General features: G+C 42.1%; 1 protein-coding gene and 1 long non-coding RNA gene across 3 annotated transcripts in view; one reads left to right on the top strand and one right to left on the bottom strand.

Moving 5' to 3' along the window:
- Positions 1-25131, top strand: part of LOC146798747 (uncharacterized) — a 242894-nt gene that overhangs the window by 37761 nt on the left and 180002 nt on the right. The window lies entirely within an intron of this gene.
- The window catches only part of SAC3D1 (SAC3 domain containing 1), a 55069-nt gene continuing 44511 nt past the window's right edge, over positions 14574-25131 (bottom strand). For both annotated transcript variants that reach the window (XM_085626041.1, XM_085626042.1), the window contains exon 3: positions 14574-15669. In XM_085626041.1, the coding sequence (XP_085482167.1) occupies positions 15200-15669 (470 nt within the window). In that variant the 3' untranslated portion in view covers positions 14574-15199. The remainder of the gene's footprint in view (positions 15670-25131) is intronic.

Here is a 25131-nt window from a genome sequence, read left to right on the forward strand (position 1 = left end):
AGTGTGTGTTTTCCAGCTGCCTCCCTCATATACTTCTCCCAAGTGCTGTGTTTGTGTTTGCCCCTGCCCCTCACACCCACTCTCCAGTGTCTGTGTGTGGTGCCCCCATACCTCCCACCCACCCACTTTCCAATGTCCATGTAATCGCCCCAGTTTGTCCCGCCAACCGTCTGCTTGCCACCCACCCGCCAAGTCTTCTTTTGCCTGCCCCCCACACATGCCATTGTCCTTGTGCTCCCCATCCCCTTGCACCTGTCCTTCCCTCCCCCCCATCTCCGTGTTGCCTTGGGGGAGCACACAGCTAAAAAAACAAAGGGCTATGATACAGCTTGCACTGGCGCGCCATAGCACCTTATTTTATTACTTTTAGCCATGCTGTACACATGGCTACAAACATTGACAAAGCCAATAGCTCTAGTAAGAGAGACCTAGTGGTTTCGTCAATGCTTGGTATTTCTGGCTTGCCAGCCTTGTGTAGTAACCCCCACCTCCTCCTTTGGAGTAGAACTGATAGAGCAGCTGTCTGAAAGACATATTGTTACTAATACTTTAAAATACATATAGAGTGGGCTTTGGCTCCCCCTAGAGTTTTATTACTCTCTCACCTCATCCTGCTGAATATTTGGTGCATCATTCTGCTTTCCAGGCAGACAGCGGATGATGCAGCAATGAGGTGCTTCCTGTGCAATGCACAGGGGACTATTTTACATTTGAAAAGTACATTTAATCATCACTCTATTTATTTATGTATTTATTTAACACGTGTAAAGGTGGATCCACAGAAACACTACTCTACATATATGTCTGTCATAAAGATATTCAATAGTTATATATAAATATATTTCAGAATAAAATTTCAACATGCAGAGTTTCAACACACAATCACATATCTATTCATAAAATCAGCATGGAAGGCACATTCACATTTATCTTAAATATAGGGTTATTCATCCTATAAGACTTCAATTAAACCATATGATAATCCACATTATCTGCCCGCCCGTCCCTAAGCAGGCAGTAAAAAATCTGGGAGTATGGGTCGACTCTGCCCTTACCTTTCAGGCCCAAACCAAAGCAGTAGCCGGGGCCTGTTTTGGACTTTTACAGGGGATCAAGCATTTGTTAGGTTTTTTCGACCCTACCATCCGTCAGGTCATCGTCCAGGCCACTATTCTATCAAGGCTGGACTATGCTATCTCACCCTACCTGGGGACGAATAAAGCTGAGATTCTCTGCTTACAAAGGGCGCAAAATGCTGCTGCCCGTACACTACTCAGTTTGCCGAGAACATGTCCTACAACCAACGCCATCCGCAGACTGCATTGTCTGCCAGTGGCAAAACGTATTGAGTTTAAAACTCTCTGTATCACCCACAGAATTCTGAACCTTCAAGCCCCGGATATCTTGGCGATCTTCTCTCACCCTACATACCCACCCACCACTTACGCTCAACGGGCCAACACCTGGCCGTTGTCCCCGTGTGAGAAAAACCCGAGCAGGAGGACGCTCCTTTCGCGTCCTAGCTGCAAAGCTCTGGAGCTCCCTCCCTGGGAGCATCAGGAGCATTAATAACCATGCTCAATTCCGTAAAGCCACCAAAACACATCTTTTCCCTGCTTGATGGGTCTCCGGTGCCTGTTCCATGGTGTTTATAACAGTTTGGAGTTCCAGCTCCGGGACGCCCCTTTACTGGGGCAGCTGTGCGCTTTATAAATCAGCTAACATAACATTAGCTCCCAAATACATTGTAAATCTACGAAAAACCTACATAAATCTCAATGTATCAGTATTATCGATCATATCAGTACACCTCAAAAGGATAGCGTTAAAAAATGTAATTCTACGTTAAAATATACAATACATCCCATTTTCAAAATATCATAATAATGGATAGTAACCCTATTTATTACATCAAAACTACATGCGATTACGCAGACAGAATTATGCGAGGAGCGTAACCCAAAATTTTGCACTACTTTCTTAGTGCAAAATGACCCTCTCATCCAAAACATACATTTTGTGGTTAGAAAATAGAGCTAAATGCAACAGAACATGAACAGCAGCAGTAAACAGCCACTCGTGCTCAATACGTTTGTTGACCTCTTGCTCCTGTGGTAGAAGTTTCATGTCAAATGACTCCTAATCATGCGAACAGGCGTAATCGTATGATTTTCAGTAATTTTGCTTCAAAAGAGTAACACAAAATTACTGAAATTAATCCAATTACTCCAGTGAAATTAAAATTTCGCCCAGGCTTAGTCAGATGATGTATTGGATTTTGTGTAGGAGACTTAAAGCACAATTTAGCAGAATAACTTACAGTACAATAGCATGATAAATCAGACAGTACAGATCGGTTTACAGCATGTACCAATACTAAATGGACAGGACTAAGTTAATAGGGTCACATCATTGTGGGTGAGTCTTGGGGAAAAGAAGTATGCAACAAGATTCACAAGCTCCTGGTCTATGATTTGCCTTGTTTATACCATGCCCTACCTTTTTAACGGATCCAAACACTGCTGATATAGGTGTGATAGTCTTGATTTCTTAAATACAAAATTACGTCAATTTAGTATTCCTCCAATCTAAGGGAAGTTAATGGAAAACTCTCCCATTTTTTTTTTAAAATCTCATTTTATCTGTTCACAGATGTTGGCATGCACACCACCACATAGCTGTCAAATTGTTGACGCTAAAGTGAGGGTGAAGTCACCGCATAAAAAGGTCATCACATTTAGGTGAATGGAAAATGAACTCTTTTTTTGGACAAAGATAAAGGTTAGAAAAGAGGCTGATCCCATTGAAGACTACTGAGGATTTTTGTTTTTTAGGAGTGTGAATATAAGTGAAAAAAATAAGGGATAATTGGTTTCCATGACAGCATTACACCTCGAATAGGAGGGGGGTGGGGGCACACTGCCTCACACTCCAGCACTCAGTTTGGCCCGATGCATCATAATAAATGCAGTGCATGATAACACGTTCGTCGGTGTCAGGCTTTAGTTCACCCTTTTTGGTGCAGCCAGTGCTGTGTATCTCTAGACACCTCTATCAATCTTCATACTTGTCATTCTGTTGGATAATGAATGAGGGTGAGATTAGATGTTTAAGAGGACGAACCCATTAAAGTAAATGGAGAAAAAACATTTGGGAGAATGTTCCATGCGTGCAAACGTGGTGACGTTATGGAAGTCTACAGAGTTTTTTTTGCTATTTAGGGGGTGAATATCATTAAAAAGAGGACATGCGCCAAATGAGGGTAAGTTGACAGGTATGTATCTTCTCCCATTCAACGCTAGTTCTACATGAGAGTTGGGCACAACTAGGCCTGGGCGAAATTTTTTATGTGAGAGTCTTGAAATTACACCATTACACGTCATCGCATAATTATGGTGTGTTCATGGCAAAATTATAGCCAGCGAACAAAGCAAATGACTGTAACTCGAGTGGCTGTTATAAGCAGTGCTTGTGGCGCTATTTTATTTAGAGCAAAATGTGCCCTCACTTCCAAAGCATAGCACTAAATGCCACATTTGCATTTTATGTAATTACATGTAATTTTGCCAAATATTCTGCAAATTTCACGTAATTACATTAAAGTAAATTACGCTAATTTAGCACATCCTTAGTCACAGCACTTGTTGGCAAGCCCCATCACTAGACAACAACGCAGATGTGGTTTGCCGACGTAGGTACGATACAGAACGCCTCCAACGTGGCCTCAGGAACTGCACACAAGTCATATACTGCCTCCGGATGCTGCTTCCAGCATTGGACAGTAGGACTCAATTACAAGGCCATTGTCTTGCTTGTGCGTCACTTATTTGACGCACTGGCGGAGCAGTGTGCCTGCCCATGTTTACAAGGTCACGTAAAGTCACCCTGCATGACTTTTTATGGCCTTGTAAATATGGGCCCCTTTCAAGCATTACTTTGCGTGAAAGGGGCGCCTCATGGGTGTTCCCACGCAACATCCATGGAACCTGACACTTCCAGATTTACAAAGTTTTGTAAAGCTGGGAATGCGTCAGAATCCTACACCTCCCCAAGGAAAGCGTGGGAGCGGTAAAAAGAGGAGAAATACTTGTATTCCCCTTGTTTTTTTCTCTTTCTATGCGTGCTGCATGCATAGAAAGGGAAAAATGCCAACAATTATTGTTTTTGTGCAGGAAGGTGTCCCTTCCTGCACAAAAACAATCATCCCCGCAACGCAGGTACCCTTGCAACATGGCGCAAGGGTGCCTGTGCAGGTGCATGGAAGCCAATTGTGCACCAGCGCAGCGGAAAGCAACAGATGTGTCATATTGTTAATACGACGCATCCCTATGCTTTTAAAATGGCGCACCTCAGCGCTGGAAAATGGCTTACGGCACCGCACTGTGTCATTATTTTGTATATCAGGCCCTAAATGCCTGGTTAGGCTTTCAGACTTGCACAACACTTCATCCATAGCCTGTGGCGCAAAATGATGCCCCCCCCTGCAAAATGTAAGAGGGGCATCTGAGTCTCCCATATCTCATGTCCATTCATTGAGTTTTGCCTTAATGCCCCCCCCCCCCGCCCCCTTAAGGGCCGAGGGCGCAGCAGGGGCGGCAGTTGCTTGTCTCACACGAGCTTTAACAGTACAAAGGCAGGTGAAAAACACGGGTATGTCAGCGATCGGTCGGTGATGCCAAACGGGAAATAAAAACTATAAAAAACAAGAAGAGCGGTGGCAGGGCAATCCATCAGGGTGCAGGCACAATATGTACCCCCTCCCCTTCAAGTAAACACGATCGTCTTATCTATATCGCAGCATCCAAGGCTGAGCTCCTTCCCAGGGGAGCTGCAGCTGCTCGCAGGTATGATTTGCGACCTGTTCCCTGTAAAGAATAAAGGCCTGAGCAGAAGGGTTGGGTGGAAACCCCGTCTTCGTGATAAGAGCTGCTTTTCTCATGCTGTGAAATAGATCACCCCCGCAGGCCTGCCTGGCACTTCACGGCCTTGTCCTCAAGTAGTCCTTGGTCTGTCCATCGAAGGACAGCTCCAAAAACAATATATCAAGAGCCCCAGGGCGAAAAAGGAGGGTCTGTACTCTTATCCCGAGCCGCCACCTCCCAGAGATTTACAGGGGCTCCCGTGTTTGAGAATCACGTGTGATTTCCTGTCAAGGGAATGGTTCTCAAAGGCCCATTGGGCTGGTGAGTAGCATGTCTTGTCTCCAGACAAAGGCACCGAAGTGCTGAAAGATCTCCTTGCTGTTGCACCCGTCTGTGACAGAGAGAGATGCTTTGCTTTCGACTGTTCTAACTGCCTCTGCACTCGGATATTCCCCGACTAGTCTGTGCAGTGTAAACCACTGCTGTGAATGCGTTCAGTGAGGGTTAGCCATGAGAAGCAGCCGATACCCCTGGGCTGCTATTTGCTACTCCTAACAGTGCCCTTGCTACCCACGATCTCAGGCGCCCTGAGACGAGTGGGAGGAATATAAAGTAAGCAGGCCTTGTTGGTCTCACCAACAGGCAGTTTTTAGCTGTGTAAAGTCGATGATCCATTGTGCACAATACCAATAATTAGGGTGTTTGTTTATGTCAGTACGCTGTTTAGCGTTGTTTGGGTTCTTAGGTCAAAGCCTACCAGAAAGCACAACTAACTAGTTGCTAAAAGACTTCTTGGCGACATGATGAAAGCTGACCACAGAATGCATACCGTCCAGTGCATACAATTACTTTTGTGTTCTGTCACATTTGTGTGCTTTTTTTTGCTGGCTTCATTTGTCTTAGCATATGTTTGTCCCTCCCGTGGAGTATATCCTGTTTACTGTATTCTTACACGAGTGCTTGCTTTTTGTAAACAGGCCTTTAAAGTTCTTTTCCGATCAGATTTGCTGTGCATTCAAGGACAAATGTCAGGCTGTGTATTCCGAGGGAGCTTGGTGTTTACTTTTCTTTCTCTGACTTCAAAGTATTTATCTGCCAATCTGGGGGTGTGACAAGACAGGCTTTTTTTCTAGCAAACAACATAATGTAAGTGTTTGTAAATGAACAGTGTCAATATTTCTGAATATATCAGATTTGGGATAGCACAAAAGAAGCCCATTGTTTTTATATTTCTCAAGTGTGGTGGAAACAAATACTTTAATGCATTCAAAACAAATCAATACACTAGATGATGTCATTTGCACACATTATCAATACAGCCTGTAGATCAAATCACACATTGTGCACTGCATAATGTTATCAGTAAATCAGAATGCCTGTACAAATGTAATGCTCATTTCAATTAAAAATGTGTTGTCTATAATGGCAGTACACTACAACACCATACATTCTCCACTCTACGACACTCCACGATGCTCTATGCCACTCTAGTCCATTCTACTCTACGACACACTACTCTACTCCACTTCATAACACTCCACTCTGACACTTCACTCCACTGTACGCCACATCACTCCACTCTACAATACTTTACGCCCTTCCACTCCCCTCTATGACACTCTACTCAACACCACCCTACTATACAACCCTATACTCCACTCTATGCCATTGCATGCCACTTAACTCCAGGCCACTCTGCCTCACTTTACGTCTCTCCACTCTGTGACACTACTTCACTCTATGGCACTCCATGCCACTCTACGTAACTTTACTCCACTTTGGCCACTATACAACACTTTACTCCGGTCTACACCCCTCCACTTTGACCCTCTGCTCTACAACACTCCAGGTCTCTCCACTCTACAACAGTCCACTCTGACGTGCCATTCTACGCCACCTCACTCTCCTCTACGCCACTAACGTTTAGCCATGCTGAATTGCCGCAACACTGCTGAACAACATAGACAAAACTATTGGCGAAGCCAATAACTCTTGTATAGGTGAGACCTATTGGCTTTGCCAATGCTTGTTTTGTCAATCTCATGTGCCTACTTCTTTTTGATGCCTTTTCTTCTTTTTGTTGCGTTTGCCCCTCATCAGAGCACAGCTCTTTGCCATCTTTCTGATTGGATGACTTGTTCCCTTCCACATCCCCATATCAGTGAACTGATTTTTTTTTCAGCACTCCATGGGGGTGCATGTGTTTTCTTCCCCAAGTACTGCTCCAGTCCCTACTTATCCCACATGGGTTTTTGTGTGTTTTTTTTTATTAACTCCAACTCTTCCAACCAACTTCTCTGCTGCATCCGCCACCTGCTTCACTGTTGCTCTCCAGCCCCACCCATGATCTTCTATTATTTAAAAAATCTTTTTTCGTGTTGGACAGCCTGGCAACTGCAAATTGCTGCCGCGCCACTTATTTCTAACTAACACATTTTCATAGCCTTTTTATATTTTTCAATTTACTGTTCCAAAATGGGCATCTCCCATCTTGGAACAGTACATAAAAATAATGCCCCCAGCCCCCACAGCTTCATAACACATACATGCATGGTGAAGCAAGTCTTTGTATACGTCATCACGCAAACATGTCAGTGTGTGGTGATGCACGCCTGTGTATATCTCAACACACTGGTTTTTTTTTGCCAGTGCTGTTCAACATAAGGAATAACCATTTTTTGCCAGTGCTGAACTGCTTTGGAAAGACAATTAACTAGAACTCAATCTCGATTTCCCTCCTCGACTAAACTTGTAACCACCATTTTTGTGGTTGAATGTTATTTCTGATTTTTAGTCTCTGAAGACTTGGGCACTGCTGTTCAGTGCATGGTCTCTGACCCTAAAAACATTTTGAATTTGGTTTTACTCCCAATTGGCATATTTAATTTGCATATTAATCCCTATTTTATGGTGTACAAGTGCAGCCAGGGCTTGTAAGTTCACAATTTCACTAGTGGGCTGCAGGACCTATTGTGCTTTTCCACTACTGTGACAGTGTAAACATGGCTTCAGGCCTAACATTGTAGACTGGGGCATTTTAAAAACTACAATTCAATGTGTCAAAATAGGCCCTTTTGACAGGTCAAAACCTTCCTTTTATATATTAAGTCACCCCTCCACACGTCTTATAGCATATGAGGTAGGATGCATGGTATTTAGACGTAGGACAGGTAGAAAGTTAATATTAAACCTGCCCATACAGTGACCAGCACATAAAAGCTATTTTCACTGTAGCAAGGCTGACTGTTCCATAGAGAAACACTGAGATGCACTATTAAATGTAATAATGCTATCTTCAGCTAGGAATCACCTAGACATTTAATTCTTGGACTTTTAAAATATTTATTAAATGTCCAATTCACTGGTGAAGTCAGACTTTTAGTAACTCTTAAGGAAAGGGTACTTTTAGGAAGTTACCTTTTACCTGTCTAGAGCCTCTGAAGGCTTATTCGCATTAGCCTCCAGCTGGAGCCCTCCGAGCCCCCAGTTAAGCAGGCTCCAATCCCAGTGGAGAGGGAGCTGTCTCCAGAACTGTTTGAAATGACCACAGAGGAGGGGTTGCTCATTTCCCTGTCCACACCTCTGGGTTGGGCACACGGCCTCCGCAAAAGGGGAGAAGGGTTTCATCACACTGGATTTAGGCACTGAAGGACCGTTTGCAATAGGGAAAACAGAAACTACTGCAAACCTGAGATGGGGTACCCCGAGGAACTTTTACCCTATTGGGACGGACCAAGAGTCACCTCCACCCATAAGCTAGTGACAATCATAAATGTGGTATCCCCGGGCACCTTTCTCACAACTCCCTCGACCTGTAAAAGAACAGAAGAAGGACTACACCTGCTGTTTGAGACCTGTGAGGAGACCAGAAGGGTAGGTCCTGCTCCCACTTTTACCCAGGACAAAGACATGGACTTCAAGGGTCAGTTGGCCAACGAGACCATATCCCTGGGAGCAAATTTTGAAATTACCCACTCTGAGCTTTTCCTGCCTTAAACAAATGCCTCACAGGCTCCTCGTTCAACGCCTATCTGACATTGTGGAGCCCATCTTGGATCTAGCCTGCTGCCTCGTCCTGCTGAAAGATTTTGTATTCCAGAAAAAAGACTAAGCCTCAAGGGAACTCCTCTGATTGGGTCAAACCTGACTGGTGTATTCGACCTATTCTTCATTGAGGTTGGCCTCAAATCACACTTAGGGTGCAGTCTTCTACGACCAGTTGATCCACCTTGGTGCTTAAGGCTTTATGGCGCAAGTTTTATTTAAAACTTTAAAAATTCATCTTTCTGGTTCTCCATATTGGATCTTTATCATTTGTGGATTTTTTATTGTGTTGCGTTTCAAATGTTTAACTCCTTTGGTACTTCCAAATTCTTTACCCATTTTCTTAAGTTAAGCAGTCTGCTCTGTGCCATAGCTACCAGGGGTTGAGCTCAGGTTTAAATTACTCAAACCTTTACTGGCCGCAACAAGACAGCGACATTGTTACTTGTGGTGGCCTTCCATCCACACCCAACTAATAATCCACTTCCTCACAGTAGTTTATTAATTTACACACATACATGCTCCCTGGTGAATTCTCAACATAGTTTTCTTTGAAACTCTACTCAACACTTGGTAGCTGTGGCATAGATAACAGAATTCCCAGAAATATGATTGAAGCATGACCAACAATGTTAAAGTCAAGAAAACAAAACACACAAGATGATGGACGGAATGTTGCACATTGGCAAAACATTCACCCCCAGTCACAGATCTGGGTTTAATCCATCGTTATTTTGCTCAGCACGCCACCCCAGTTCAGACATGGCCATATGCAAGTCAAGAAAACAACATAATATTCTCAAAGCAATTTAAGAAAATAGTACATTTAATAAGCAGAAAGGTACCAAAACGATCAAATTAAAAAAAAGTTTTAAGTCAAAAAGCACCTAGAAAAAGTAAAGTGCCAATTTCTGTGTTCAGATCATGTCACACAAGTGAAGGTTTTTACCATGGGACTTAGTCCAATTTTTGCAGCTTAAGTCTTCCGGCAGGGTAAGTTCTACATCGTATGATATCGAGGTTCCCTCAAAGTCAGATACCTCATCATCAAACTCTCACTGAATCTGCTGGTTTTTCCACCAAACGCTGAGAAGGACAAAGCCGGACTTCGTAGCTGCAAATGCCTCTACACCACTGAAATAGATCTGCCCCCTTTTTTCAGTACAAGGTTTTACCTTAACCTTTTACTCTTTGGTTCTCAAAATGCACCAGTGGGGCAAGACTTGAAGTTGTAACCAGAAAGGACTCCAGAAGGCCGGATACCTTTAATGCAAGGTCCTGCTGAACCAGTTATCAACATGGCAAAAAGCCAAAAGTGTGACAGTGGTGGTTTTCTGGCGTAGCAAGGGTATAGCCTCCTTAGGGTAGCCTCAGGACCTTGTCATAGTCCAGTTGTAGGTATACAACCAGTCTTCACCTTGGAGGTACAATAGCATAAATGTTGATCCTGGAACTATTGGTTGTCACAGTAATGAAGCACGTAATGTGTATTCTTGGGTGCTGGTTAAGTAGTAGTCCTGCAGTGGTTTTCAGAATCCTTTGAAATTTGTAGATTAAGAAACAGGGGGAACCAAGGTGGAGACTATTAGAATCATCAAGCTTGTGAGGGGGAGATTTGCTTGTAATTTCTATTGGTACCTTTGTTAAAGTGAGTTGGGTCTTACACCTCAATCAAAAGTGCCATGTTAAATTGTAATGAAGGCTCTCTGTTTTCCGTTTTTATGGATCTTTACAGATAAATACAGACAGAAAACAATTTGTTTTCTGTCTGCAATTATTTTTAAAACTGGATAAATACAGAAAATTGTGCTGCTTTTAAGTGACTGTCTTTCCTACAGATAAAATGCCCAAAAATAAATATGGAAAAATACAGACGGAAATGTAAAAAAAAAAACAATACCATAAAACCGGGAGCCCTAATTGTAATGCCTCTACAAACCACAGTTTGCATGCATGAGAAAAATAAACCTTTGCCAATAGAATCCAAAAGTTGATTTCTTTCCGAAAAATGTTGACATGTTAAATCTGCCAAAATTTACTGGGTGAAGAAAAATGCCCAGCAAATACATTGACCTGCAGATTTTGGTGCAGAAAGTACCCAAAACCATCCTATTCCCCCCCAGTTAAATGGGAAAGGTCAAAATTGGTGATTTTGATTGCATCTGATAAATAACTATCCCTTTATTTAGCAAGGAATGATAAATATGGTACAAATATCGAGCCACTTGTAATTGAGCTCTTACTGTTTTCATAGTATACAAGGTGCTTTTAGTGACTTTGATATATGTAATTGAGGATAGTTTTGAATCTATATTCACACCATGATTCCTTACTTCCGTTGACTTTTCTGAGATTGCCTAAAGTTCTCAAGGCCAGACAGTTGTGGTTTAGTGGTTGTGCTATTTTCCACAGGTCATAATCCCCGTTTTTATAGTGTTGGGCTTGAGGTGGTTAGACCTCACAAACATTCATTTATTTCATGGAGATGATTGACAACACTCAATATGTTTAGGTTTTTGGGGTTGTCCAGTTTAAGTATGGTTTGCATGTCACCAGTGGAAGTATCCAAGCAGTTTCGGAACGGGGGTCAAACAGTTTTAAAAAATTGATACTTGTGGGGCACCACATAGGTGAATGGTAGTGTATTCACAAGACTGCCTGGCTTATTTTAAGGTATGAAGAGACCCATATTAGTGAATTTCTATGCATGTGGATTTATCAAGTTTAAGGCATAATGGCAATGGAGCCTATAGACCCAGAAGGAGCAGTGCTGTCAACCACCATTATCATAGTAAGTTTTGTGCTGTGTGCTTATAAAAGTAGAATCCAGATTGTTGATCTGACAGGAAATTGTATTCCTCAACAAAGATAGAAAGTTGGGCAAAGACAGCTCACCAATAAACGAGCCTTTGGCTACTAGTCCTTAGTTTGATGATTCTATGGGTCAAGGTTCTTTTCTGTGGTGTGGTCTAATATAGCAGGTCTTTGGCTTGGATCAGAATTATGCTTGTTCTAGGGATTTGTCCAAGACGCTCCTGGTTATTGATCCAGGAATAGTATTTGGGAAATTACTTCTAAAGATGTTTGCAGGTGTCGTTGGGGATTCAGTACGGTTGCTTGCCTTGATTACATTGCTAAATTCCTTGTTAGCAAGTATCTTGCAGGAGGTTTGTAATCGTTTACATTTTCATTTAGAAGGATACTGTCTTTTGTATGTGATGAGTTTGAAGGTCAGTCCCCTTACTTTTCTATTATTGAAATACATTCTTTGGAGCTAGAGTCGCAGAATACTTTATCTTGTGGTGTCTGAGGTGAAACACTGAACTGAGGAATTCTTCCAGAATCTTGTGTAGTTCCTGATGGAAAGTCACCATTCATTACCCTTTCAGAGTAGTTAACTCTTAACAAGTCTGGTTGCTGATCTGTATGCTCTGTTATGGCAATGTAGAAGGATTTTATCATTCTCACCATGTGACTTTCTGCATTTGCACTGTATTGTAGGGTTCAGTCTTCAGCTTTTTATTTTATCATTTGTACATGTACATATGGCCCTTTCCTTGTGTTTAAACGTGGTGGTTGTTTTGAGTGGTATCTGAAAGCCCAGGCCATCAATAGCCAGTTGTTGAAGGCTGACATTCCTAGTGGCTGTGTGTTAGCTGGGTTCTCTGTAAAATGAGTATCTGGCATTAGAACATACATGTTTTTCCGTTGGCTATATCTATTGATGATATAGTCACACTGTGATAGAATCCTTAACTTTCTTCTGGTGAGCGACATTGTCACCTTGTTTTGATAGGACCTGGGAGTCATAAAATGGAACTCTTGTATTTTAGTTCCAGTTGTTTGTTTTGTTAGATGTGAATATCCTACCATAGAAAGAGTTGTCTTGTTTTCCATTGTCGTCTTAGTTGGTTGGAGAATCAGTATTTTTCCCTGCTGTGATGAGGAGCCTCCAAGGTCTTGCATAAGAAGGTAATCCTTTTTCTATCTTGTGTGCTTTTCTAACTGTAAAATTACAGGCCTTTCCTGATGTGGTGGAAGCATGCGGACAGGTTATATAGATGTAGTGCTCCTTCTTGTTGTATTTCTCCTTATCGTTCACTTGAGATCCCCTTAAGGACCGTCTGAGTGATGGTTCTGCCAATCGAGACCGGATCTATGAGGCTACGTTAATCAATTGGCTTTTTTTTAGAACTGAATGTGGAAGTGGCTTGTGGTTGGTATATGGAGGTAATAATCCCAACCTGGGTGTGTTTAAGGATACCATGTTAGAAGAAATGACTAACCCAGCTTGACTGAGTTTGGGAGTGGGGTTGCTACTTGGAGCAATTAGTTCCAACCCTTTGGAATGTGTTTGTTGGCCTTACCCAAGAGCAACTATCTCAATCCTTTACAGATTGGGGCTGTGACCAAAAGCAAATGTCACAACTCTGATGAATTATTAGTTATTAGAAGACCTATGCTCAGGAGTGACTCTCTCCACTCATCAGGTTCTATATGAGAGCTGTGCCCAGAAGAGGCTATCTCAACCCTTTGTGATTGGCATGAGAACTGCTCTCAGGAGCTACTATCCCAACCACTTGGAGTTTGTATGACGGCTGTTTCTAAAAGTGACTATCCCAACCCTTCAATATGAAAGAAATGTTCCCAGGAGTGACTTTCTCAACCCTTCAGGGTTTGTATAAGGGCTGTTCTCATAAAGGACTATTCCAAACCGTCAGGGTTTTTATGAGGCCTGTAACCAAGAGTAGCCCTTCGGATTGTTTGATAGCTATATCTAGGAGTCATTGGCCTAATCCTACGTTGATGTTTGTGAGTAGAAGCAAGAAGAGAATACACAGATTTTGTACTGCCAGTGTTTTCCTGTACTTTTTCCACAGGGCAGTTTGACGCTGCATAGCTTTGTCTAAAGAATTGGGTCATAGATGGAGAAATATGCCATATATAGAGAATTCCAGAGTGAAGCAATATACCACTTACTAATATAGATAGCACATCGCTAAAGCAAACCCTAACCCGGTAAATTCTTGCCTCGGATTAGTTCTTTCAAGGCACAACTAATGCTGGGATTATTTAACTATGTACAGCAGTGTCATCCGCCCAAACTCAACGATCATGATACTGGATTTGAGTGAACCCTAGTGAAAGAAGGATCCTTAAAATTCTGGTTTCATGGACAAAAAGTTTTTTTCATCTTAGAAATGAAGAGAGCAGTTAGAAAGACAGAAGATCCCACCCTGGCACCTTGATTGTAGGCACATCCCAATACTTAAATGTAGGATTACACATGCTTTGAAAGCCTGCTAGATTAACAAGACTGAACGAAACCATTTTGATCGCAGTGTAGGCATTGTTCACAATCTGTCTGCTTTCCTACCATTGTTGGAAATAATGATAATTCGTTTTAATACATCAGGTGTATTAAAAATCTCACAGGCTGCGTTTACTCTACATGTTTGAGGGGTTTTTCTAAGAGGAATCCCCCTGCAATCAAGTGAACATCTCTCAGCCCAAACACAATTTCTTGGACCTTTTATTTACATTTTAGAGCTGCTGAAGAGGAGTAACTGAGAATCTAATCTTTAAAGTTGTTTGCACCAAAACCCATTCAGTTATCACAGCGCAAGCATTAAGAGTTTGTTTCAGATTCAAGAAAAAGAGCCTGCGGATATTGAAACTCAACTGGTTTTAATTTCCTGATGCGGGGGATAATTTGTCATCATTCTTCAAATTAGAATAAAAACACAACATCTCATACATAGCCATAGAGAAAAGAAATCCGAACTAAAGAAAACTTGTGAGGGCAGTTCATTACCCCTCTGTTTCAAGAGACACACAATACAGTTGAGAGCAATCGATTTTGGCAGGAAATGTCAGTGTTGAAATGGGATCTGGATTACACATGCCTGTCTGCTGACTAACAGGACAAAATGCAGGCTTTTCTGATGGTCAAAAATTGTTCCACCCTCCGATACAACTGATATTACTTTCAATTTCCTCTTGCCTTCTCATCATACCCATAATGGTCTGCTCTAGCTCGTTCTAAACAGGGCGCACACCCTTTGGTCACAGGATAAAGATCAAGGCAGCACATTATAATGTGCCAGTGGGTTAGTGGTTAATCTGGTGCAGGCACATGCCTTCTATTGGAAAAGTTTAATTGTGAGGCATAATGGACGCTTTTTACCACATATTTGAACTCTTCCAGTTCTCTCCTCCCATCCATAGTTAATGTAAACATCTTCAGGACTAGGGTCTCAAAAGTATCTCAAATACTGCGAGGACAGTAGTAGCTACAACTGCAGCGATGGCTCATTTATGATCTCAGACCATGTCCTCAAGCCAAGCTTCTTCTCCACTAGTTTATATGAGGGGGCGTGTACTACTGCTCCAGGGTCCGTGAAGGCAGACCGCAGGAAAACAACAGAGTTTCCGACAATATTCAGTCCATGTTGTTGACAGAACTGGGTGGCCTGCAGCTGACTTTCAAAGCCCAGCAATTGGGCTAGGCGGTTCAATGGATAACGGCAATTCTTGCTGCTGAAGCCATGGCTGAAGATGAGCAAGGCATGGTGCTGGCATGGCGCCACATGGCGGTGGATGGAGCAGGACTGGAGAGGAGACAGCTGGCTCAAGAGACGGAAGAAGCGGACAAAGTTGCCCTCTAAGTAGGCTCGGTTAACGGCCATCGCCATGCGCACCTCTGGTGTTTTTCGTATGTGGGTGGGAAGCAGGAAGGCCTGGCACAATGCCTCTAGCGATCCTGTGAAGAAATGAGAAAGGGGTTAAACAAGTAATGCCCAGCCACACAAAAGAAACAATCAACAATCTATCTGTTGCAAGGAGGACAATAGCTACTATTCACAAGGGAACCTGACATGGTTTACATTTGAAAGATGTTCTAATGCAAAGCTTCTGCACACAATATACATGCGTCCTGTATCATCAGAGCCTGAAGCAATTTTTCAAACTCGAAAACTGTTTAAAGCGCCTCTTGGATTACCCTTGTCATCAAGATGAGTGTAATGTTTCATCCAACTCCCCCCTTACTAAACATTATCTTTATATAGGTCTCCTATGCTGCACTTAAGGCAATGGGCAATATAGGAGAGCGCAACCTGGAAGGTATACCATGACAAGGGTAGCAGTGGAAAGAAATACCCTCACACTGTCCAATAAAAAAGGTCACTGTAATATTGATCCACATTTTCATTTTAACTGGTGCTACAAGCCTACACCCCTGCTATCACAAAGTGTACCCGAATTGATTACTAAAAGTAATCCCAGACAAATTAAACCCAAATTGTCCAGAGCACACAACCATATTAAAGTCTTATACATATAATTTAGAAAAGTAGGAGGTTTTAATACTAGATTTTTAAAAATCACATTACCACAACAAACTAATGTCTCTATATTCAGTGTACATAGAATAAACCCAAATACAAATTACATTAACCGTCCCAATAAGCTCAGACAGTAATGTTCTACACAGAGAACACAATGCAACAAAAATAGCATGCCTTAAAGTATTCTAATAATACTTGGCTATATCTACTACGCTCACTGTGATCAGCAAACATTACCAATCTCTACATATTACACACAAGCAGGGTATTATTGGAATGCTTTAAGGCAAGCTATTGTTGTTGCCTTGTGTTCTCTGTATACTGTCAGTCATAATAACTTTATTCAGATTCACAAGGTATCCATAGGAGCACAGTTCATACAATAAAAACATAAAATGCATAGTAAAATAAATCACATAAAAGACAGATAAAATCCAATCCAAATCAAAGCAGCATTTGAGAATACAGTACATTCTGATCAGTGCTGCAAACGTAATCAGTAAACATGGAGCTGCGAGCCCAGACAGCCATTTTCAGAAGAGCCCTAACATAAAAACTGATCTAATAATCAGGGAGTTGTATCATGAAGTCCCTAATGTTACGTCTTTTAATACGCTGGAGTAAAGAATGCTCCTTGGACCTAATATAAAAGTTACAAAAATGTATAAAATGCTGCATGGACTGTCCTGAGTACCCATCGCAAGGGCAGGGGCTTGAATTTAGATTTTTGGAAGCCCAATGGGAAGCCCAGTAGGGTCCAAATTTGTTTTTTTCTGAGAGGGTCGGGTGAGCAAGCACATTTGTCACAGTACAGTGCAGGTTCACAGTAACACCAGCCTTTTCAACACACCAGGACTGAGTTTACTTGATCAGAGCCGCCTGCTGCATTGCCTGGGCTCATTCATGCAGCACAGCAGGAGTTAATGAGAGGTGAATCAGCACCTACAAAGCACATCACCCACGCCCAGGATCACAAGCCTGCCAGGATCAAAGCGTGGAATAGGGAGTTGTTCATTTTCATGCAACAGTGTGTGTGTGTGTATATCTATCTATGTATGTGTGTATATATATATATATATATATATATATATATATATATATATATATATATATATATATATATATAGTGTCCACATGTAGCATCAGCATTCAGTTCTATTTCTATGTCTATCCATGTTTTTTGGGGTCTGAAAATCTGGTCACCCTACATAGGGAGAACACCACGTTATGAATTTTTGGGGAGCTGGCACTGGTACAGTGTACCATCCAGGACCCCCTCCTTTACCTTTCCCTCCACATTTACAGCCAGGATAATGCAATTTAACTGTATGAACCCTAAATTACATGGAGTCATGCTAGAGTGACCAGAGTTTGAAAACCAAAAAAGAGGAACATTTCACAAATATCGAAATAGCTTCTACCAAGGGCCACAGAATGACTTGACAGAGCTCACCAACACAGGAGACACGTGAGAATGAGACACTGATGGAAATTAAATTTAACTTTTAGGCACAGCACCCTCTGTGCTATTTAAATTATTCCTGATAAGTGCTGCTAATACTACACTGAAACACATAAAAACTTGACTTCGGCTTTATCGCGTCTCCTATCTCTTAAAACCGAGACATGGCCTACATTTACTGACATCTGTCTGGACAGATAGTGAAAACCCCGGACTGTCCCCGCAAAAACAGGAAGCATGGTCATCATAATCCACGAATTGAATTACTTTTTCCACTGCTGACCCTCAGGAACACAGCTCTGACAATTTTCCTAAAACCTGCAAACCTGAGCTGTAACCCTCTTATCTGCCCTTCTATTTCTGAATCCAGATGTCTCCCAGACATGCACTTCAGGTTAGTCCGCCACTGGGCATGCAGCTCCCCTGCCAGTACCCCTCAATCTACTCCACATACCACATGCTCAAATCTGAATAGCCCCCCAAACTCGAGGGCAATCACAGCCTGGCTATACATGTATTTTTTTCCTTGCAGTTTTATATAGCGCAAACACAAGGTCACATTTATTATTATTTTTTGGGCACAGGAAGATTAAGTAATTTGCTCAGAATCAAAGGATGTTGAGCCGGTGCCATGACACGAACACGGTTCCCGGATTCCAAGGCCGGCAGCTCTGGCCTACACGCCACATTCTCTATCTTCGTTCTCCCACCCTCCGGGCCTGCGTAACGCTCGTGTTCTCTCAATGACTCACCCGGACTCTTCCGACCACCCTCTCTCTCGCGGAGATGCAGAGCGCTCGAGGTGACAGGTGCAGACAAGGCCCAAAACAACTCCTGACATCGGGGTGACACGGGAGCTCAGTCATGTCATCTTTTACAACAACCCAGCTCGGTTCATCCTGTAAGGCGGCTGCCTTTATGGCGTCGTTTAATTGGAAAGGCTTTTAAATGGACCCAGCAGGCCACGATCTAGAGGCGGGCACCGTCCCGGCTGAAAAGTGGCCTCCTTTGGGTAATCAACACAATGGCAGTTTGCCTTCCCAATCCGAGCGGCTAGGGATGTAGGTGGGAGCAGTCAGGCGTCCCACCCGCAAACCCCTTTAGATCCCGACAGGCCTTGATTGAGGCTCATTTCTTTTACAGAGATGGCGGGAAGAAAGGGGTGGAGCCCCGGTGTCCACTTTCTGCCCATTCACACAATGTGGCTCTTGCCAAGGGCGCAAGTGAAGCAGCCGCACTGCCAGCTTAAGCGGGGGTGTTGTTGTAGCAGATTCAATTGTTGTATCACCCTTCCAAACTTTTATCTCTGGCTCGCAAGTCATCTCAAGCCTGAAACAACAAGCCCGCGAGATCCCTGCGAGGAGCGGGCGCCGTCAGAAAGCAGCGTCCCGCGAGTGGTGCACGCGCGACAAGGCTGCGGGGAGCGTGCGCTATCTCAAAGCAGCGCCCCGCAAGTGGCTGAAAGAGACGCCATACGCGTACACATTGCCTGTCCGGGCGCGTGTCATCTCCTGTCTCCCTTCGCTACCAAAACCGACGACTATAGGTCTCGCCAAGGCGAGCAGCGCATGCGCTGCGTCGCTAGGCGAGACCTAAAAAGGATGGAGCTAATTAATGTATAAAATGAATAAAAGCAGGTCTAACAGGCACCCGTGGTTCACTTCGCATTGGACATCTATGTCATCGGATACATCTCAATGGGTACTAATTGGAATTCTTGCTATCATATCCATGTACAAATAAGCTAAGAAGTGCACCAGTGCCTCATCCATCCCAGAGGAAAAGAGGCATTAAGTCTGTAGCTTTGAGTGATTGACGCAGTCGAACACTGAGGTCAGGTCTATAAAAGCCAATTATAAAGGAGATTGTTTGGCTATAGTATATTTTTCAGCGACCAAATTTAGGTTCAGACTTTGCTCAACTGTTCCAATCCGGTTCCTAAACACCTATTGACAAGGGTACAAAATAGACCCGTCCAGTGCCCACTCCTTTATTCTCTTACACAGGACCCTTTCTGTTGTGTCACTTAAAGATACAGGCCTGTAACAGCCGAGCTGGGAACGGTCACTCTTAAAAATTGGCACTATAATAGAAGTTGTCCATGATTATGGCAGTGGCGAAATAGGTGATTTAAAACATTCACTAGTAAGGGGGCCCAGAAATCGACATTACACTTTATAAGATCAATTGGGATACCATCCGGACCAGGAGCCTTAACACAAATGCTCTGATTTATGGCATATTGCACCTCACTCACGGTTATCAGAATACCGGTATAATTATTAGGAACTTCAAAGGGTTCAATCTCATCAGTCATAGCAGCATAGATGTTTGTAAAATGAGCCTCCCATATCTCATTAGGAATATGACAACTGCTTGTGGACGCCATTTGGTTCCTTCGTCTCATGCCTGATACTGCGGAGCAAAAAAAGTTTGCTATTCTTCTTGTTTGCCGCTAATACTAAAGATTCCCACTGTTGGACTAAATCCTCCCTCCTTCGCCTAGTAGTTACATCCTTATATTGTCTTCAAGGGGAAGCCACCATCATGGTGTCCCTAGGTTGCGCCGTAAGGGGATTATGGTAAAAGAGATTGGACTCAGAATAATCGCTGTTAAACAACCTAAGGTTCATCGTTTCTTTATATTGGTGCAAAGGTCATTAAAATCACCTACCACACGATGTTTTGTGTCACCTTCCTCTCGGCAAGCCTCAGTCAATTCCATATTCTCCTTGATTATTTTAGTGAAAAATGTGGCTGGCTCCGGAAGCCTCCATCCCAATCTCAGATCGTCTGTGGACGGCTCAAGGTTACTGGCTCCACATTCCACCCTATGTTGCAGCTTTGAGGACATTGAGAATACCACCTCCATAGGATTATGATCCCCAAAATGTGAGGAAATTACTTTCCCACATAACAAAGGCTCTATCAAATTGGCCAATATGAAAAAAATAATTAAGTATAGAGGAACAACCTCTTCCCCCTATAAGTGGGTATCAATATGTCATTACAACCTGCCTTGTCCATTAATTACATTGTTCAGGTGCTGGGAGGCCAAGTATGACATCAGCTCTAAGCCTCCGAGCCAGGGTTCACGGGGGTTTACAATATTACTTGTCGCAACTCCTTTGATTGGACTAACAGGGTTAATCTGGGGAGTAAGCCTTGCATTAAAATCACCTGAAAGGCAAAGGTCAACCGAGTGCCCTTTACTTACAGCATTGCTTGTCAGTGAAGTGATATGGTCAATTAGGATTGGGAATTTTGTGTTACAAATATTAGTGAAATCGTTAATATAGAAATTAATTAAATATAGAGTTAAACCCCTCTTCTATTTCACAACCTGAAACCTATTATAAGGAGTCTCGACTGACCTGGTGCAGCCCTCAGCAGATAATTTCACCCAGGTGGCTAAGCCTCCGATGCACGACCAGATCGAGAGGCATTTGCCGCCACACTAGGATACTGAAATCCATCAATTATCAGATTCTGAGTTGCCCAAGTTTCCTGAAGCAGAATAATGTCATACTGTCTTATAAAAGTTTGCATTTCTGGTAACTGAGCCTTAGATTGTAGTCCTGCCACATTCCAACGTAATATCTTCAACTCAGTGTCACACAGGCCCTTGGCATGGTCTGTTTACTGAATATGAGGACATCAATTTGTTGTGGTAATGTAATTTTTAATCTACTATTAAAATAAAAACTTCTGGTACTTTTCCTAGTTTTATGTACAATACTTTCAAATGTTTGTGTGCTTCGGACAATATGTGTTTCATTAACCTGGTAGGTATGAGCCCATGGAGTGCCTTGTGTGATTGTGAAAATGGACACCTGACTTCAAATGTATTTCTAAGTTAAAAAGAGACACCTACTGAGTTCTAATGCTGTCACTCACCAGAATGGTAACTCTAAAAATAATTAGAATACTGGGGGCTCAGTGACCCCTAAATATACAGAATTGTTTGCACGACCTAGAACAATTATGGAGCACACCTTCAGCAACAAACTATTGCAAGGTCCCCTCATACTCGTCTGAAGGTGGGATTTCAAGACCATAAAGAAGTGAACAGAAGATCCAGCATGATTAATGGAGTTTTCAGTGGATAAATTATCAAAGGCGACCTACTCGCAAGCAATCTGCCCAATAAAACACCTCAGCTTCCATCACCATGTGAGACCACCAAATCAATAACCTTGTAATTACTCATGAAGGAACACTTTGAGAGAGAAAATAAAAACATTTTAATGAATTTTCAGAACCGAAACTTAGGATAGGGGTATAGGACAGAAATGACTTAAGCACCCTACAGATAAGAGTCTGATCGATTTGCTACAAATAATGATTTGGTAGATTGTGGATGGAGGGATCAAATTTGCCTCTTCTGTATCAGAAGGCCCAATGGGTGACGATCCAGTGCTTTTCATGGAACATTTATTACAATGCTACTAGTTACTACTGAAGGAGGAAAGCCAAAGAGTGCATAAAGTAAGACCACATCACTCGGGCTGCATGAAATCTCTCCACAAATTTATCATACGCCTTCTGTAGCATAAGCATGCACGCCAACTAGAAGCTATAGCCAAGAATGCTCTACATCTAGTTAATGATGAGAAAACAGTTGTTACTGAAATTGACTCCAAAGAAACCATATTAGATTGGAAGAGATTTCTGGACATGCACTCTGATTTGAGCTAATGGGACATACATGTTGGACTACTGGGTTCAGCCAGACTGAATGTCACAAAAGATAACAAGAGTATTGGCTCCACTGAACAATAATTCCTCGCAGATGTCCTGATATTTCATGAAGCAGATTCTATGACCACTTCGGCATCGAATGTTCCTAAGGTTCCAAACATGTAAAACCTTGAGCAGGACTTGCCTCAGAAAGAGGCAAAAGGGATAAATTGTGATATAAACAGACAAGACCATGTCGTTGTTCATTACAAGATCAGAACTTAGTAACTGCCCTATTCAAATTTGAAAACACTAAGCATAATCAAGATCACTTATTATATTGTCAATTACAGAGACAAACATAGTCGGAAAGGCACTATATGAAATACTGTATAGACCATATTAACTTTGGAGATCTCAATGGGAAACCCTTCGCTGTGCACCTTCCCCTCCCATGAAAAGTAAAGATTTTCACCATGCAGGGCATAGATATCAATAAGGACTAGAATGTATATCAAGACGAAGCTAGCGCAGAACACATTCTTCAAAAAGAGACGGATTAAGGAAGTACAGCTCAGGTTCGAGAGAAAACTAAACAAATAATTAAAATACTTAGAGAGTCCATGTTCGTGTGTTCTCAGTCAAGTAATGAGAGCTAAATGTGTTCTTAATAAAAGATTTATAAAATCAGATGAATACTCTCTATTTTGGCTAAAGCAGAACTAATGTGAGCAGGGGGGAAGCAGCAGACTACTCGAGCTGCAAAGAAAGGTCGACAATGAAAACGTTGATGATAGAAACAGACACTAGTTCTACCACAATGTTCATTACTAACACATTTGCTACATTCTACATCAACTTTAATCAGCTCTGAATTAACATACTGTCATGGGGACAATGGTCGGTACATAAGAAATAGACTATGAAAGATAGGTCAGTGAGACTATCCCCCGGGGGAGGTTGGCTTTCCCATAAATTTAACGTAATATCTGGATAATACACCACTCCCATTAATCAAGGATAATGGTACCTTTTTTAGCAAAGTTCTAAAGGACGTCAAATAAATTGGTTTCCAGAAGGGCAGCTATGTCACCAAACAGGAGACCTTTCAACAAATATCCATTGTCATGTCTTATATAAAAATGCTGGCTAAGGTTCGAACCAAAAAACTGTTAACATTTCTCCGGCTCATCCATGACCCTGAAGTACAATTCTTCCCTGGTAGCGCAGTGGGGGACAACGAGGTCCTTTAACATCCACTGCAATAAAGAATACGCTTTTCAACCCAAAGTGTCAAAAAGATATTTGATAAACAGAACGAGATTACCTACGGAACACCATAGATCAATTTGAACTGGGGTGGAAATGTATACATAAAGTGAAATCTTTACGTCACAATTCTATGTAATTGGCGATATGGAAGATTTCATTCAGATGTCTTTCCTATAGGCAAAGGGTCAAGATGCAAAATGAATTGGGGGAAATGCGAGCCATTACCTATTACAAAGCTAACATATAATGCAGGCATAGGACCACATTGTTTGCATTAGATTCCCCAAAGGCGTGCAGAATAATCTAGACCTCCATTTAGTCCAAAGTAACTGAACTGAAATACATCTTTTCTGGGCTTCTCTAAAAACAAGAATTTTGAGTGCATCAGGACTAACGGTGTAAAATAATTTGTCTAGAATGGAACTTAATCTAGACTAAAGATGTTCAAACACTAACAAACCTTGCACATGCCTGCTTTGTCATCCCAATTGGCAACTATATTATTTAGTATACCAAATCTCAGAATTAGCAGTCATTGTCGACACATCTGAGCAAAGGCCAAACTTAAATAAACTGGAAGCTTTAATGAGGTCAACACCCACGGACATGGAAACGGTATACGGAAGGCAAGGTATCGATCTTAAGAACCCCATCATAAACAAACAACAAATGATGGACTACGTTCGAATATAGTGAAATTAGATGCAGCTGTTCACTTAGAAGCACTATTTTTAAAAATATTTTAAACAATTTTATTTAATGGATTCCATTTACAGTCAAAAAAGAAATTCATTTCCAGGAGAAACATTAACAGAGATGCCAAAAGTATCCCCTTTACAGAACTTGACGATCCATTACCGCAGCCAATTTCAGAGGATGTAATATAAATGGACCCCTATAACGAAACAAAACAATACAGAAAGCTGCCATTGTTCACCGACATCTAAACAAATGGAGAGATGTAAGAGGGTTAGTTTAATCCATATATTCTGTCTCAGTAGAAAAGAATTCCCCAAAAATGTATCAAAAGATTCCCAATTCAAAAATACCAGAATACCACAGAGCAAAATGCAAAGCACAAGAGAAGTGAAACATAAGCTTCTGCAGTTGAAGAAATAACATAACAGGCACCAGGTCACATGCAAAATTCTTACACATAACATTAGTGATAAACGGTAAGTGTCTGAAGTGCCCATAGTGATATACCCCAAATTAAAGGAACTATCCAGCATTTGGTGACTACTGGGCCCAGGTACGTGTGGGGTCAGGACTGAAACAGAATGTTAACCAGTCCACTCCAGGATTTCATTGAGATTCCAAAATTATATACGCATGCATTGGGACAAAGTTCAGAGGTCGTGGATGCCAAACAATGCATCTTATATAATTAGCTTACAGGATACCAGTGTATGTGTAAGAGATGTTTATCGCCTCAATGATTGAGAGAAGATTTTTGATGTTT

Source organism: Triturus cristatus, chromosome 9 (genome assembly GCF_964204655.1).
Source record: "Triturus cristatus chromosome 9, aTriCri1.1, whole genome shotgun sequence".
NCBI lineage: Eukaryota > Metazoa > Chordata > Amphibia > Caudata > Salamandridae > Triturus > Triturus cristatus.